This window comes from Poromitra crassiceps (assembly GCF_964638095.1).
Source record: "Poromitra crassiceps genome assembly, contig: HAP1_SCAFFOLD_347, whole genome shotgun sequence".
NCBI lineage: Eukaryota > Metazoa > Chordata > Actinopteri > Beryciformes > Melamphaidae > Poromitra > Poromitra crassiceps.
In genome coordinates, this window is record NW_028152057.1 from 18,713 (window position 1) to 37,333 (window position 18,621).

An 18,621-nucleotide genomic window follows, 5' to 3' on the forward strand; every position below is an offset into this window, starting at 1 on the left:
CTGCTTTACTACTGCAGTGTTATCCTGCTTTACTACTGCAGTGTTATCCTGCTTTACTACTGCAGTGTTATTCTGCTTTACTACTGCAGTGTTGTTATCCTGCTTTACTACTGCAGTGTTATCCTGCTTTACTACTGCAGTGTTATCCTGCTTTACTACTGCAGTGTTATCCTGCTTTACTACTGCAGTGTTATCCTGCTGTACTACTGCAGTGTTATCCTGCTTTACTACTGCAGTGTTATCCTGCTTTACTACTGCAGTGTTATTCTGCTTTACTACTGCAGTGTTGTTATCCTGCTTTACTACTGCAGTGTTATCCTGCTTTACTACTGCAGTGTTATTCTGCTTTACTACTGCAGTGTTATCCTGCTTTACTACTGCAGTGTTGTTATCCTGCTTTACTACTGCAGTGTTGTTATCCTGCTTTACTACAGCAGTGTTGTTATCCTGCTTTACTACTGCAGTGTTATTCTGCTTTACTACTGCAGTGTTGTTATCCTGCTTTACTACTGCAGTGTTATTCTGCTTTACTACTGCAGTGTTATCCTGCTTTACTACTGCAGTGTTATCCTGCTTTACTACAGCAGTGTTGTTATCCTGCTTTACTACTGCAGTGTTATCCTGCTTTACTACTGCAGTGTTATCCTGCTTTACTACTGCAGTGTTGTTATCCTGCTTTACTACTGCAGTGTTGTCAGAATAATCCCAATTCAAAGTGGAGAGAGAGAGAGAGAGAGAGAAAGAGAGAGAGAGAGAGAGAGAGAGACAGAGAGACAGAGAGACAGAGAGAGAGAGAGAGAGAGAGAGAGACAGAGAGAGAGAGAGAGAGAGAGAGAGAGAGAGAGAGAGAGAGAGAGAGAGAGAGAGAGAGAGATAATGATTTTAGATGATCTCTTGAGCTATACTATTTTAACACAATCTTGTAGTTTTAACCTTGTTCACTGTTTTGTTGTGTGCAGTATAATACTGCATTATATTGTTTTGTATGTTATGTATGTTGCAGGGACCCCAGGAAGAATAGTCTGAATAGTCAGACTAATAGGGATCCATAATAAACAATAAACAACAATAAACAATAAACGTATAGTGAATGCATAAAGTCAATCAACAACCCTGACTGAGTCTTTGGACCCGAAAAGTTTCCTTTAGCTCCCCACGTGACAAAAGCATGCTACTCCTGTAAGCCTGGGTCTGAGGACCGTGTGTACTTTGTTACTTACATGACTCAAATTAAAGGGTAATTGTATTAACTTTTAATAAAGAGTTGCCAAGTGTGTTATTGATCATTTTAAAATGCAATGCAAGATGATTGCTGTGGTTTTAAAACAGTAAGCCAATTAAGAATTGAAAAGCAAAAGTGTTAAATCACAAAGTAATCGGAGTACAGTGCCCTAATGTGATATTGACTAAATACACTCAAATCTGGATCCATGATTGGGGGAGAATACCACCCATTTCAGTTCAAATCAATACAAGTCAATTCACCTCTTTATCATCATGCAAAAATGTAATTCAGGTTGGAGACAGGGTTTAACATCAAATAAATACAATGAAATACAAAGATACATTGTGGCTTACAAAGCGATCATTACCTGTTGTCTTTATATTGTGACTCCTGGTAGGGTCTGATGTAGTCCACTCCTTGCTTGGTGATCACACAGATGTCCATGTTGTTTCCCGAGCCCAGGTCGCTCATGATGCCAGCATGGATGGTATCACGCACCAGCTCCTTCACTTCCTCCAGCTGGGAAAACACAGGGAAAGAGAAAGAGAGAACAGAGAGAGAAAAAGATGGAGAGAGGGAAAGAAGAAGAGAAAAATAAACTAATGGAGAATAAGAACGGGATAGGGAGAAATGTATGTGATTTAAAATCCACCTAGTGGAGGTTAAAAGTCGACACACCCTTTCAACGTCTCTCGGTTTAAGCGCATTAACATGTTGGAGAGAATAAACAGCGAAATAAAGATCAGTTCTTCTCTTTTCTGATGATGTATCCTCCAATAATAATAATGTGAAGTGTAAACAGCACTCCTGCAGGTGGCCTAATGGGGCCAGATTTTTGAATTAGGTCATTAGGGCTGACTAAATGGGCAAAAATGGCTAATTAGTGGGCCAAAATGACTCAACACATGTTCAGCACCATGGAGAGCTCCATTCGTATAGCTACTGATGGAGCTCACCTGAGTGGAGGAGCACAGTTGAGCAGAGTTTGAATCAGCCCGGGAAGTGGACTATGAAAACCCTCTGAGGAGAAGCTGCATGCCAACTCTGTGAGCGAGGCCTGACTAAATGGCCAGTGATTGTGTCTCCAACTGGTATCAGAATCAGAACTATAATCAGAATGCATAGACTCTGTGTGTGAGTGAGTGAGTGAGTGAGTGTGTGAGTGAGTGAGCGAGTGAGTGAGTGAGTGAGTGAGTGAGTCAGCGAGACATTATTACATTTTGTGCACGGACAGACACGTGAGTTCCCCCTACATGTGGATTCACACTCATGTTCAGTAACTCTGGACTGGGACTGGGACTCAGGTAATGGAGACACTGGGGACTTGAGACTCGACTCGGACTCGAGTTATAGTGACTTGACTGCAACAATTCTCACACAGACACAGATACATAAATGAGCACACACACACACACACACACGCATGCATGCATGTCAAGTCAAGTCAAGTCAAGTTTATTTATATAGCCCTAATTCACAAGCATGTCTCAGAGGGCTTCACAGAAAGTATGTCTAGCTAATTCTAGCTGACACAACAGTAACAAGAATATACAGAATAAAGATAACATTTGAACAATTGATAATATAGAAAATATAGGAATGAGGGGAGAGCAGAGGAGAGAGCAGGAGAAGGGAGAAGAGCAGGGGGAATGTAAGAGAATGATGGGGTGGGGAGGGAGTGGGAGATGCTGGAGGGTATAGGAGGTGGGGAAGGAGCAAGAGGAGAGAGCAGGAGAGGGGAAGGGAGGGGAGGTGTGGGGGAGAAGAGAGCAGGGGGAGGGAGGAGGTGGGGAGAGAATGAGCAATATAGACGGAGGAGAGGGGGGAGGTGGGAAGAAAATAGGAAATGTGGAGGAGGAGAGAACAGAGAAGGAGAGATGAGGGTGCAGGGGAGGGAGAGCCAGGGTAGAGAAGCAGGGGGAGTGTGAGGGGGGGAGGAGGCGGGAAGAAAACGGGAAACGCGGAGGAGGAGGGAACAGAGAAGGAGAGACGCAGGGGGAAATGCGGAGGAGGAGGGAACAGAGAAGGAGAGACGGGAGGGTGCAGGGGAGGAAGAGCCAGGGTAGAGGTAGGGTCTAGGGTTGGGGGGGGGAGGGAGTAGGATACGGGCCCGGATTAGGGCGAGGGTGGGGAGAAAATTGGAAATGTGGAGGAGGAGAGAACAGAGAAGGAGAGGCGGGAGGGTGCAGGGGAAGGAGAGCAGGGGGAATGTGAGAGAGGGGAGAGCAGGAAGTGGCAGGGATTCGGGAAAATAGGGGAGAAGAGGAGAAGGAGGAGGAGCAGAGGGAGGGAGAAGGAAGTGGGGAGAGAATGGGAAATGTGGAGGAGGAGAGAACAGAGAAGGAGAGATGGGCATGTGTGTGTATGGGCATGTGTGTGTATGGATGGATAACTGTGTATATGGGTGTGACTGTATATGTATGTAGGAATGAGGACACTAACCATATGACCTGCAGTAATGTAAGAGTGCATCTAGGTGATAACACTTGTAGAATAGTAAGTAGATATGTATTCCACAATGTCCTATACATATAAAAATGAGGACCTATGTGAGTATGTATATGTATGTGTATGTATGTAGGTAGGTATGCACACATTAATGTATGTTTCTTGTTGTTGTTTTTTTCGTTTTGATTGCTTAAATTTTTGTTTTTTTTAGGAAAATGTGTGGGGACTGAGGGGTGGGTGGGGGGACATGCAGTAGATATGATGATCATCATATGTGCCTTTTGCTGTAACTTTACTCATTATTTGTGAGGACTACTGTAATGGACCATCTTCTATAAATAAAAAGTATTAAAAAAAAAAAAAAAAAGAGAAGAGAAGGAGAGATGGGAGGGTGCAGGGGAGGGAGAGCAGGGGGAACGCGAGAGGGAGGAGGCGGGGGAGGGAACAGACCTCTCTGCTCCCTCCTCCTCCACACCCCCCCCCCCCCCCCAGAGAGGACAGAGAGGAGGAGAGAACAGAGAGGGAGAGGTGGGAGGGTGCAGGGGAGGGAGTGCAGGGGGAATGTGAGAGAGGGGAGAGGACAGAGAGGAGGAGAGAACAGAGAAGGAGAGGTGGGAGGGTGCAGGGGAGGGAGAGCAGGGGGAACGCGAGAGGAGGAGGCGGGGGAGGGAACAGACCTCTCCGCCCCCTCCTCCCCCACATCCCCCCCCCCCCCCCCCGAGAGAGGACAGAGAGGAGGAGAGAACAGAGGAGGAGAGGTGGGAGGGTGCAGGGGAAGGAGTGCAGGGGGAATGTGAGAGAGGGGAGAGGACAGAGAGGAGGAGAGAACAGAGAAGGAGAGGTGGGAGGGTGCAGGGGAGGGAGAGCAGGGGGAACGCGGGAGGAGGAGGCGGGGGAGGGAACAGACCTCCCCGCTCCCTCCTCCTCCACATCCCCCCCCCCCCCCCCCCCCAGAGAGGACAGAGAGGAGGAGAGAACAGAGAAGGAGAGGTGGGAGGGTGCAGGGGAAGGAGTGCAGGGGGAATGCGAGAGAGGGGAGAGGACAGAGAGGAGGAGAGAACAGAGAAGGAGAGATGGGAGGGTGCGGGGGAGGGAGAGCAGGGGGAACGCGAGAGGAGGAGGCGGGGGAGGGAACAGACCTCTCTGTTCCCTCCTCCTCCACACCCCCCCCCCCCCCCAGAGAGGACAGAGAGGAGGAGAGAACAGAGAAGGAGAGGTGGGAGGGTGCAGGGGAAGGAGTGCAGGATGCACACACACACACACACACACACACACACACACACACACACACACACACACACACACACACACACACACACACCTGTACAGCATATCCTGTAGTATGTTGACGGCCATGACCAAACGAGGGTTCCTCCTGCTGTTCAGAGAGAACATGGTCAGGTTGGAGGAGAGAAGATCTGTGGTCTTCTCTGTATCTGCTGCAGTACCTGCTCCACAGCAACTGGAGAGAGAGAGAGAGAGAGAGAGAGAGAGAGAGAGAGAGAGAGAGAGAGAGAGAGAGAGAGACAGAAAGAGAGAGAGAGACAGAAAGAGAGAGAGATATGAGTGAAGGGATAGAAGCAAGAGAGAGGGACCAAATATAACAGAAAGAGGAAAAGTCCACCCTGAGACACTTTAACGCTGTTTAAAAAAAGTTGCAATTGGTTGATTGAGTTTGCATCTCCAGGCCCGTTTTGTTGATTGGTGATGTCTTTTTCCTGCTAGTATGTGGCCAAATGTTTACATCATCACCTCACAATGCAGCCACATGGCATTCTGATGATGACACACTCACTATATATTTAACACACTCACTATATATTTAACACACTCACTATATATTCAACACACTCACTATATATTTAACACACTCGCTATATATTTAACACACTCACTATATATTCAACACACTCACTATATATTTAACACACTCACTATATATTTAACACACTCGCTATATATTTAACACACTCACTATATATTCAACACACTCACTATATATTTAACACACTCACTATATATTTAACACACTCACTATATATTCAACACACTCACTATATATTTAACACACTCACTATATATTTAACACACTCACTATATATTCAACACACTCGCTATATATTTAACACACTCACTATATATTTAACACACTCACTATATATTTAACACACTCACTATATATTTAACACACTCACTATATATTTAACACACTCACTATATATTTAACACACTCACTATATATTTAACACACTCACTATATATTCAACACACTATATATTTAACACACTCACTATATATTTAACACACTCACTATATATTTAACACACTCACTATATATTCAACACACTATATATTTAACACACTCACTATATATTCAACACACTCGCTATATATTTAACACACTCACTATATATTTAACACACTCACTATACTCACTATATATTTAACACACTCACTATATATTTAACACACTCACTATATATTCAACACACTCGCTATATATTTAACACACTCGCTATATATTTAACACACTCGCTATATATTTAACACACTCACTATATATTTAACACACTCACTATATATTTAACACACTCACTATATATTTAACACACTCACTATATATTCAACACACTCGCTATATATTTAACACACTCACTATATATTTAACCCACTCACTATATATTTAACACACTCACTATATATTCAACACACTCACTATATATTTAACACACTCACTATATATTTAACACACTCACTATATATTCAACACACTCACTATATATTTAACACACTCACTATATATTTAACACACTCACTATATATTCAACACACTCACTATATATTTAACACACTCACTATATATTTAACACACTCACTATATATTTAACACACTCACTATATATTTGTGTATATAGTGTAAACACTACTAATGTACTAAAGTTATTTCTTTATTTTCATTTCAGAATGCCACAAGCAAGGAGAGAGCCTCGCTTCATTGCAAGATACAAGATACAAGATGCACTGGATATGGTACTGAGTGAATGGAGAGAGTGATGTGGATATCGACTTCATTGAAACTGATGAAGAGTCAGATGAAGAGGCCTGTGGAGAGGAGTCCAAAGAAAACCAACCACCCAGTGAACCCACTGACTGCCCAGTAGATGCAGACATTCAGCCGCCCCAACCGGCCAAACACGCCCAGCCCCGTGAAAGATATCAGTGGCAGAAAAATAATTTCATCAGCCCTAATACAGATTTTTCTGGTCCACTTCTAACTGGAGTTGGCCAGACAGTATTGTGTGACCAGTGTATATTGTAATTAGGTTTCTTTAGTACATGTATTGTACTAAATTGTGATTAAATTGTGATTAATAAAATCATAATTCTTAAAAATATGGCTTACATTGATGTTATTATTCATAATGTATACTGTTCTGAGGCCAAATAATAAACCATAACCATATAAATTAACCCTTAAAGGAGAACTTACCTCCAAAACACTTTTTTTCAGCTTTTAACCAATATATATGACTTTGGGGGTGATGTGTGAAGAATTCTGGTCAAAATTTCCACATTTGACACCAAACTGTTGCCATTTTACCATTTGTATCATTTTTCAGCAGCATATCTGGCATAAGGGTGGAACACTGCTTTTTTTTTTTCCTCAAATGAATGGGAGATTAGGTACAAACTGACTCACAGTGTCCCCAAAGACTATGGGATTTCAAGATAGTTACTCCATTACTCCCCCTGTACCCTTTCGGCTCCTCACAACTCCAAGCCTATTCCCATGATGTCACTTGACCTGTTAATTTATTACAATCGCCTGTTATTTTCCTACCAACTCATATGTAACACAATACTATCAATAAATGCCACTATAATCATAAAAGGAAGGATTGTGTTGCTGTAAAATCATTCCCAACCTTTTATAAATCTCCAAAACAGCAACTTTTCAGGAAGTTTGCTCTTAAAATACTGAACCAAACGTCGTCAAAGTTGGCACATGTCTTAATTATAGTTAGTTTCCCGCTGAATGTGTCATTACTTTATTATTATCTTACCTGGATAAGCTTGAATGATGATGTTTATATTATCAGTCCGAGTTGGAAGCACTCAGGCCCGCTCCAACCCATTACGCAGAGTATGCAGACTGCGTAGGGCATCACGTGACTGAGGGCACCATTTTTTTTTTTTTTTTTTTTTGGTGCCCTCAGTCAGGCCACTCACTGAACAGCAGGCCAGGCGCCGCCTACTGGTTTACTAGTGGTTTTATTACTTTATTCAGGGTGCATCTCATTGTAAAATTGGACTCGGCCCAAATTGGGCTTCAAACGGCCCAAATTGGGCTTCAAGCGGCCCAAATCTGGCTTCAACCGGCCCAAATCTGGTTTCAACTGGCCCAAATCTGGCTTCAACTGGCCCAAATCGGGCTTCAGACGGTCCAAATCTGGCTTCAAACAGCCCAAATCTGGCTTCAAACGGCCCAAATTGGGCTTCAAACAGCCCAAATTTTTCGCCGCCGCCCTTCGGACGCCGGCACGCACATCGGCCTGTATCGGCCTGGCCTGCTTGGTATCTAATGCCCGGCCTGAATTATGATCCCAGTCCGCCCCTGCTTGCATGTACAGTTTAACAATCACTTGTTTGCTGACATGTACAGTAATTCTAACAATTGTTTGTTTCCCACATGTAATGAAATGTGAGATACACTAGTATCGTTCATAATTAATGATTTTGCAGTCTTTCGTTTGACAGTTATTGAAAGTTTTACGGGGGGGGGGGGGCACCACAGAACAATTACGCTTAGGGCACCCAAATGGCCAGGATCGGCCCTGGAAGCACTCTCTCGCGGCCAGTCAGGCGGGAGAGAGTCGTACTGTATCCTCATGCATCCTCATGCACGAGCCCCAAGCTCTGGGGGCGCGCGCAGCAGCAGCAGCAGCAGGCGGGGGCTTTTGCATGGGAACAGTCCGACATTTCCGCAAACAAATCTCATTGCAGTTTAGCGCACATGTAAAATATAACGCTATACTACGACGTGACAACGTGACAAAGCTTCTCTAAACACATCGGCTAATATAATATATTTCCCTGCATCTCATACTGAGATTATGGTCCCTATCGTTGCATCGGCGCAGTTTCTAGGCCGAGCGCCAGCCGCAGCGCAAAGCAGTGGGCGTGGACAGGCGCACTTGATATCGTCGTGCTGGCGCTAGACGCAGCCCACAGCATTACAACCACGCCTTTTAAGCGTAAAATTATGCACCGTCATGCTCATTGGATAAGTGCAATAAACGAATCGCACGCTTGCCTTTTTAGCTCCAATTCCACTGGTCCCGCAAAACCTGACGAAAGCCAGGCGCTCTGCCCCCCCCCCCCCTCCCTTCATCCAGTCTGCTGTCTCCATTATAGGCTATTATTCCATATTATTATGCTTCTCAAACCAATCTAACTGCAGTTGAAATACTGCAAGCATGTAAATACGCTACACTATAGCAAGATCAAAGTGAAAAGAATGTTCCAAATGCATCAGCTAGAAAAATATAGCCTATTAGATTGGTGAAAGTTTGTCCAGACAGATATCATTTTCTCTCGCCTGCTGCAGGAAGGATGATGCACATAAATATACCCTACATTATGTAAAGTCATTGCATAAATGTGTTTTTATTGTAAAACTAAATGTGAAATGGGGCTAAGTTATTGGAGCAGACATCACAGTATAGCAGATGCCAGTAGAAGCGCGGAACGCGTTCGCTGTTACTTCTCTAAATCACGTTAACTCGACAAGGGGTATATATAGGCTCAAGAGGACATATATGTTTCACATAGGGTGGTGTTTTCATTTCGATGTTTTATTTGGTCCAATATTGAAATGTTGACAATGGCAGGCTGTGTTACCATTACACATTAATTTAGAACTACCTTTTATATCTATTTTGGCTCATTTGGTTGCTATTTAGTAGCGAAATGGAGAAACACAATGCATGCTGGGAGCTCAGAGAGAGAGAGAGAGAAGGGTGACAGAGAAGAGGCAGTGAAGGCACAGAATAGGCCTGCTTTTCAAAAGCGCAAAGCGCTAAATGTAGGCCAGGTCGGAAGATACCACTAGGCCGGTATTTAGCGCCGACACGCCCACTTTGGCCCATTCTGGGACTGCGCCACGCCCATTCGGCCTAAAGCGCATTTGGCAGCCTAAAGCCTATTGCTATCTTCCCGAAACAGGCGCAAGGCACGTTTTTTTGCGGTTAAGGCCCGTTTTAGTGCCGAAGGCCTGTGGGAGAATAGGGCCCTATATCGGTATTGAGTTTTGGACAGACTGAATGGGCGGAGGAGGAGGAGAGATCTGCAGCTGTGCCCTGAGAGACACTCACCTCGCTCCGACTATAGCAGGCTACTCAGCTACTGACGCTGTGCCCATCTGTGAAAAGCGTCCTGTCCAGTCGCACCTTCGCAAACAGATGCGGGATTCCCTCAATCCTGTACCCAATCTCAGACTGTATTGAGCAGAAAAATCGCACACCAGCTATTTCTGTCTGTGTTTGTTTGTTGCTCCGTGAGGTTACAGAGCGCCCCATGCATGCAGGAGCCAGGCTGTTTCGCCAGCCGGGGTCTGGCAGGAGGGAGGAGGCGCAGCCTGCACTGCGCTGAGAGGAAAACTTTTGCACAACTTTTAACAAGAATCACGAAAAGCCCCCAAACTAAAATGAAAAAGGGACTTCATGGCAAGTTGGACGAGGGAATGACGTGGAGAAATCTCGCATTGTGTTACCCCAGAGCGGGGGGGTTGTCCTATTGTGCGGTGTGCTGCCGTAACGAGCCTCACGTCACTTTGCTCTTATCGATAGTTACAGACGCCCACATACACACACATGGAAAAAAATAATTAAATTTCTAGTTCGCCACTGAATTACCAAATTGATATAACTTTCGACCATTTTTTTTTTTATACTTTTTATTGTCATCTTGTATTTATATACATCTTGCTCATATTATTTTGTAATGATTGCAATTTTTCTTTTTTTGTAAATATAATAAAGACATGACAAATACTTATAAACATACATACATAACATACATTCCATACATGACATGGGTGTATGCTTCACCCTGTGATGCTCCATGTAACCTACAGATACAAGTACAAATGCAAAGTGCCTGTAGACATAAAAAAGAAAAAAAAAGAAAAGAAAAGAAAAGAAAAAAGAAGAAAAAAAAAAAAAAAAAAAAAAATACACTAATACACTAATAACTTTCGACCAAACGCTGTTTCCATACAGACCTCCAGCGTTGGCTAGTTGTTGATATTTATAAAGATATTGCCCCTCTCAAATAAATTATTTTCGAGGCGGTAGGCAAACTGTAATGGCGTCGATTTCCGAAAAAGATTCCTCAGCTGAGGACAGCCAAAGAGTCTAGTATAGACAAGAGCATATGTCATTTCTTGTTTTTTTCCATAGGTATTTTCAAATCACTGTTCTGATACATATCTAGGGGGTAAGTCCTCCTTTAAGTTGTTTTAGTAAAGTATATACCGGTATACATTTGCCATGTTATTCTGACAATGAGTAAAAATGGCCTATAGGAAATTCTGCTCCCCGATTGACCCAACGTTGTACAACATTTCCATAAAACCTTACAAAAACTATTTTTTTTAACACTATATTTTCTTCTCCAAAGTACTCCTACAACTCCATCTGAAAGGTAGATTTCTTTTTTTTTGCAAGTAGAAATATATCCGGGTTTTGCAGGGTTAAGTTAGCACTGCACTGCACGTTCATCAAACCTCCCTGGATCATAAACAAGGTGTAAATAATGTACAAGACAAGCCTGTGTGTTTGTTATCCAGTGCCACTGTACACTTGCCTTAAACACCACTCCTGCTATGGTGGTGCCTGTCTTCAGAGGTTTGGGTGCCTGACCTCCCTTAAGCTGACTCTCCAGAACTGCATTTTCTGGAGAGAGAGAGAGAGAGAGAGAGAGAGAGAGAGAGGGAGGGAGAGAGGTAGGGAAGGGAGAGAGAGAGAGAGAGAGAGGTAGGGAAGGGAGAGAGAGAGAGGGGGAGAGAGGTGGGCGGGCATGTAAGTAACGTCGTTGATGTCAGTCAGCAATTGATGATGAAAATAAATGCGCAGCAAGAGAAATAAGTCAAGCGCACAGATACACCACTGTAGGTTTTATGACACATCGGATAGGGGAGAAAGTTACTTTCACTTTTAATTCCTATGCAAGCTTACTGTAAAAGGAGAATAGTTTCATTTATATTCGCTGATTGTTGTTATAGTCTGTGTTATTGATGGAAACATGAAGAAACTCAACCTTGCCGCGTTGTCGAAATTAAACCCCGCTGTTGGGCTTTCGAGGACACTTGATAGCTCCATAGTGGATGTGACTGCGCTGCGCTCAGACGGTCTGCTGCGCCTTGGTGCGCCTGAGGTCGCTGTGTGAAGCGTCACCTCTCTCCTCTCTGTCTCTTTCGCTTTGGAGTGAAATGGAGCGACACTGCAGCACTCACAAATAAAAGAAGTCAGCACAGGGGTGAGTACATCAAGGTCACTGTATCTTCACCTGCTGATGTCCTACAACACGATCCCGTGATAAATTGTCATTAATTTCACGGGTGAACAGGTGACGTCTATAGTTACTTTCATTTAAAAGTAATAAGTTACTTTACAATATTACTTTCTGTGTAGAGTAACTCGTTACTTATTAAACAATCCAAAATTCTAAATGTTATTATTTTCCTTTGTTATTGTCATCTGTAGTGGTTATTTGCATAAAAACACACAGTTTGATTAGGGACTGTTCGTTATTTATGAGAGGGGGGGGTATGGTGCAGGGGCGACTTTGTTTTCGTTTTGTTCCTTCACCCTCCCCAGATCTATAAATATTTTCCCATGTCCCTCCCTGAGTGACTGGAGATAAATGCATCACCCTCCCTCCACCATAAATAACCACACTTTATCATATTCACACCAAAGGTAGTAGCCTACTGAAGAACGCTACGTTTGATAGCGCCCGACATCGGGGGGGAGAGGGGGCGGGGGGCATATAACGTTAATAGTACCCAGCCCAATATGGCCTCATCTCCTAGTTATAAAGCCTACAGTAGCCTAGCCAACTGCATATGTGTCAACAATTCCAGCTCTGAAACAATATAGGCTAAAGCGATGATAAACGTTTCCAGTCAATGCACCAAGCAAACTGCAGGACCAAAACAACCTATTCTGCACACACACACACACACACACACACACACACACACACACACACACACACACACACACACACACACACACACACACACACACACACACACACACACACACACACACACACAAAACATACCGACACGTGCATATTAATGACCGTTCTCCCAAATGTACTGAATAGGCCTGTACACAGTGCATACTGTAGGAGCAGCGTCCACAATATTGGCACGGCGGCCATATAACACTTACCATTTGATGGTCGCATGACAACGAAATCCCTGGAGTTGGGGGGAAAGTATAGGTTTTCTGTACCAAATCCTGGTGTACGTTTTTCATCTTGAAGGATAAATCCTCACTTTCAGTTTCTGTGTTGTTTTTTCCCCTATCTTGTATTTGGTACCACCCACTGTACAACGCTATCTACCACTTTCTCATGTGCATAAAACACGGAATGTGCGCACGGCGGCGCAACCACAGTAATATAAGACTCACAATGTATTTAGCCTATAGCCTATATCATCAGCAGATTCACAACTTAACAAAGGCGAGTTGTTGTTACGAGCTGTTGGCAAATAAAGCTTGTTTACCTTTCAGAAGTGGACACCAGCGGGGGCTGCGTCAGCAAAGGTCTTTAAATAAATCCAATCATCCTCTATTAGGATTCTCTCTGCCAGTTCATTTTATATGGAGATTGTTGCCAGTCCATTAAGTCTGTCTTGTTTCATTGTAGGCTACTACTGCAGAGGTAGTTTCAACTTTGAGAAACTTCAGATATTGTATCTTGCAATTTTGGTCTCTCCAATGAATGGGCAGGCAAAGTGCGCACTGCGCGCTGCACAGGGAAACAGATTGTTTTGGAACCCAGAAACAACGTTAGAAATATCGCGCTTATTTACTGATTACACTAATACTGGTACACACATATGAGCACATGGCCTAGGCTACCTTAACCCAAAGTTAATGATGTAAATTAGTCTACTTGTAGGCTATGTCATTTCATTTACTCCGTGTCCCTTTTCCTCATTCAAGCGGGATGGAGAAGACATGATGACCCGCCCTCCTCTGCCTCTGATTGGCTAGTAGTAGTGCTTGTTTAGGCATGAGGAGTGATGATTGGTTGGGTTAGGGTAAGAATATCAGGGTAAGCCAATCAGAGGCATAGTAGGGCGGGCGGTTCGTGCCGCGGACAGCGGCGAGAGAATGGAGCTAGCGGGGAAGAGCATGAGAGGCAGAGCGCTGGAGAATATTTGGAGAGCTGCAAGTGAAGGCGCACAAGTGCCGCCCTAGGCGGTCGCCTATGTCGCCTATATGTTCGAACCGGCCCTGAGCCTAGCCAACTGCATATGTGTCAACAATTCCAGCTCTGAAACAATATAAAGCGATGATAAACGTTTCCAGTCAATGCACCAAGCAAACAGCAGGACCGAGTGAGGGCCTGTACACAGTGCATAGGAGCAGCGGTTTACGTGAAAGGAAGGAATGGGAGATACCAAGTCCAGTCACCATACAGGTAAACCATAGATATAAATAGGGGAGTAAACACGAATTTTGGAACGAAAAAACGCATTTAAAATATATACAAAATACAAAAAATGAATGTTGTATAGCCCTCCCTAAAGCCAAAATAAAAAACACAAGTCCCTCCCCAGTACTCAAAAAAATATTTGATATCCCTCCCCCTTTCTGCACCATACCCCCCCTCTCATAAATAACGAACAGTCCCTTAGGAAATTATTGTATCTTTTTTAAATATGTGCTTTGATTTAATAAAATGTAACTCCATTTGTAACTTGAGTTACTTGACAAAGTAACTGGTATAATATTAGTGAAATCCTATAAGTAATAAGTTTTATTACTGAGTTACTGCTAAAAGTAATATATTACATGTAATATGTTAATTTTGTAATGAGTTACCCCCAACACTGTAAACTGAAGTTATTCACTCGAGTCGACACTACTAAATGTGTTTTTGTATCAGGAAATGTTTAAATGTTACCTTTTAGGCCAGTGTGTTCTTTAAATTTCACCAAAGAGAGATGGGTACAATTTACTTTCATTTTCAGATATCCTCCTCACCAAAACTCCTACACAGAACTCTAAATCCCAGCATTCATAGCTTAAACGGTGGCCTGGTTGAATGGATAATGTGTCGCCCTGTAATGCTGGAAAATGATATATATCACATTTGACCAGTGGTTCTCAATGTGGGGTCCGGAGACCACCACGGGGCATTCAAGGGTCCTCAGCAAATTGACAGGAACAATTATAGCTAGAAGTATCATATTTGATCATTGTTTCACTGTTCTCTCTCTAGGCTACAATTCAGATAGTCATGGAATTGTGGAGAAAGTTCATATTGAACAATAAAACATATTCTCAGATGTGGGTCTCAGAGAGAACATCTCATCAAATGGGGGTCCATGGTCCTATGTGGACTAAATGAGGGTCCTTGATAGACTCTAGAGGCTACATCACAATAATCACCAGCACATCACTTTATTCTCCACTTGTCTCCCACAGAAACCCCATCCTGGCTGTCACCTTTGATGGAGGCATCATCATTGGTTCAGATTCAAGGGCTTCCATTGGAGGGTGAGGATCATGTGACAATAAGCAAAAACTAAACCGATTGTTACAGAGAGGAAGGCCTAAGGGTATTATTAGTGGTTATCAAGATATTAGTTATGAAGTTAATCCTACTCTAACCACTCAGGCTTAGCCAACAATTTCAGCTCTCTAAAGTTTGCCATGAACGGTTCTGTTGTGTTGTCTCCTTCATGCACCTAAACTCCTACACCTACAGTATTATGTGTTGTGTTGTCTCCTTCATGCACCTAAACTCCTACACCTACACTATTATGTGTTGTGTTGTCTCCTGCATGCACCTAAACTCCTACACCTACACTATTATGTTGTGTTGTCTCCTTCATGCACCTAAACTCCTACACCTACACTATTATGTGTTGTGTTGTCTCCTTCATGCACCTAAACTCCTACACCTACACTATTATGTGTTGTGTTGTCTCCTTCATGCACCTAAACTCCTACACCTACAGTATTATGTGTCTTTTGATGGAGAAGTGGTTTCTACTTTTGTCACGTCTGGGATGGGAAAATGTCAGCAGGGGAAGTGTGCAAACTGTATGAATCATGAAGCAGAGAAAGAGATCAGGAAACCTTCTCTTGGTAATAATGGTTAAAAAAAAACATGCAGAGTTTAGAGTTAGATTCAGAGGAAGGAAGTCAGGAAGTTTCTCTTTTTATGCACCCAACATCAGAGGATCCACAGTCCTGTGTGTACCTGTTTATGAGGATTAAGTGCATGTAAAGGAAAGAGTTAAAGTACATGTAAATGGAAATCAGTTGTTTTATTTTTCAACTCTGTTATTAATGTCTCCTGTGTCAGTGTGGAGATGGGTCAGGACCCTCAGGTTGGCTCAGCTGGTGAAGAACATCTCATATAAGTACAAGGAGGAGCTGTCAGCACACCTCATCGTGGCCGGCTGGGACAGAAGAGCAGGGGGGCAGCTGCAGCCTGGAGGTTAGAGAGCAGATAATCAGGCTTGTCACCAAAAAGTTACCTGACATGTTGACATTTCTTAATAAATAAGCATTAAATATCATTATATATATATCATTATATATATCATTATATATAGCATTAAAAACATTAAGGTTTAAGGGCATCTATAGTGTAGAGATAAAGGCACTTGCCTATACCACTGCACAGCCAGGGGTTCACTTCTCGTTAGGGGCACTTCCAACTTGGTCAGACGTTCCACTAGCGCCTCCTCTGGTTGATCGGAGCAGCTGTTCGGGGGGAGGGGAATAGCATGATCCTCCCACGTGGTACGTCCTGCCGGTGAAATTCCTTGCTGTCAGGTGAGAATGAGCTGGCGACTGCACATGTATTGGAGGAAGCATGTGCTAGTCTACAGCTTTCCCCATATTGGCAGAGGGGTTGGAGCAACAGGTGAATTGGCCAAGTACAACTGGGGAGAAAATGGGAGAAAAAAGTAAGGTTAGATGGGCTCTTCTCTCCTCCATTAGTAACTCCCTTAACTAGTATTAAGGGGATTCTGCAGGAATTGAGCATAATTAACACACTCAGAGATGAGGGTTTGATTCCCACTGGGGGCACCCATGCCAAAGAGCATGTACTTGTGATACTGTTGGGTACTTTGAATAAAAGGCTCCACCTACACAGCCTACTGTCTGGTATGAGGTTAATAGAACCACCTACACAGCCTACTGTCTGGTATATAGAGGTTAATAGAACCACCTACACAGCCTACTGTCTGGTATATAGAGGTTAATAGAACCACCTACACAGCCTACTGTCTGGTATATAGAGGTTAATAGAACCACCTACACAGCCTACTGTCTGGTACTGTATATAGAGGTTAATAGAACCACCTACACAGCCTACTGTCTGGTATATAGAGGTTAATAGAACCACCTACACAGCCTACTGTCTGGTATATAGAGGTTAATAGAACACCTACACAGCCTACTGTCTGGTACTGTATATAGAGGTTAATAGAACCACCTACACAGCCTACTGTCTGGTATATAGAGGTTAATAGAACCACCTACACAGCCTACTGTCTGGTATATAGAGGTTAATAGAACCACCTACACAGCCTACTGTCTGGTTAATAGAACAAGGCAGCCCAGTGGGCGGGTCTGGCAGCTCCTATGTCTACAGGTTTGTTGATGCAGAGTATCAAGGCATGAGCAGAGACGAGTGCCATCAGTTTGTCATCAGCAGTAAGTGATTTCCCACAAGTTTTTGGTTTGTTTATTTATTTATTAATTAATTAATTAATTAATTAATTAATTAATTAATTAATTAATGTATTTATGTATTCATTTTGTGTCAAATGGACTGTAGCCTGTTCAAAATGAGGCAAAGAAATGTGGCAAGTAGTAGTGATTTCTATATGAAAAGCTATTATGATGGACATGAATGTTGTGTATTGTCACTATTGGGTCTTGTGCAAATTATGCCTAATGTCATTTAATACATTTCTCCTGTCTCACCCCCCCCCCCCCTCTCTCCCTCTCTCTCTCTCTCTCTCTCTCTCTCCCTATCTCTCTCTCTCTCTCCCTCTCTCTCTCTCTCTCTCTCTCTCCCTCCCCTAGCTCTCTCATTCGTGACGGCTCCAGTGGAGGCGTGCCCTACTGTACATCGTCACCATGATGAGCACAGCACAGAGGAGAAAGTCATTCTGGGAAATGATCTACCCACCTTCTATGATCAATGAGCAATATAAAGTTTTGAATTTGTAGAGCACCCAGTCATGACTACACTATGCAAAGAGTGTAATTATTAGGTACACTATTTGTTTTCTTCATATATTCTTAGACCAGAGTCTGAAACTAACTTTTTGACTCAGCTAGGAAGAATGCTTTTATTGGCCAAAATAGTAATAAGTCACCTTCCCATTTCAAATGCTGTTCCATGTATAGAACCAGGTACTCTGTGTGAAACTTAAAACGTGCTTATTTCAAAATAAAATGCATCAGGTTTGTAATTCATCATGGAGTGCAAGATCATTAAAAATGATAAGACAGCATTTTTGATTCACCTGCCAAAAGACTATAATTTGACTGCATGTGGTGCTTACCGGTTGTTCATTTTGTAAGTACTTTGCATGTAACTCTAACATGCTCATGTTAAGGCAGAGGGTGGACAGTTTGCAGCGCTCCTGAAGCACGTATTCATCGTCTTGC

The 18,621-nt window shown here is 43.1% G+C and overlaps 1 protein-coding gene and 1 pseudogene across 2 annotated transcripts; one reads left to right on the top strand and one right to left on the bottom strand.

The window, feature by feature from the left end:
* Positions 1-1,588: 1,588 nt before the first annotated feature.
* On the bottom strand, positions 1,589-12,054 carry LOC310771087 (proteasome subunit beta type-7-like; the record flags this gene model as incomplete). Its single annotated transcript, XM_083663760.1, has 5 exons — positions 1,589-1,744; positions 2,583-2,586; positions 4,995-5,135; positions 11,529-11,628; positions 11,988-12,054. 5 exons carry the CDS (start codon positions 12,052-12,054, stop codon positions 1,589-1,591), a joined length of 468 nt encoding a protein of 155 aa, XP_083519886.1.
* Positions 12,055-13,148: 1,094 nt separating this feature from the next.
* Positions 13,149-17,663, top strand: LOC310771088 (proteasome subunit beta type-9-like; annotated as a pseudogene). Its single transcript has 4 exons — positions 13,149-13,180; positions 15,406-15,477; positions 16,292-16,426; positions 17,548-17,663. The product of its transcript is annotated as a proteasome subunit beta type-9-like (transcript).
* Positions 17,664-18,621: the final 958 nt, after the last annotated feature.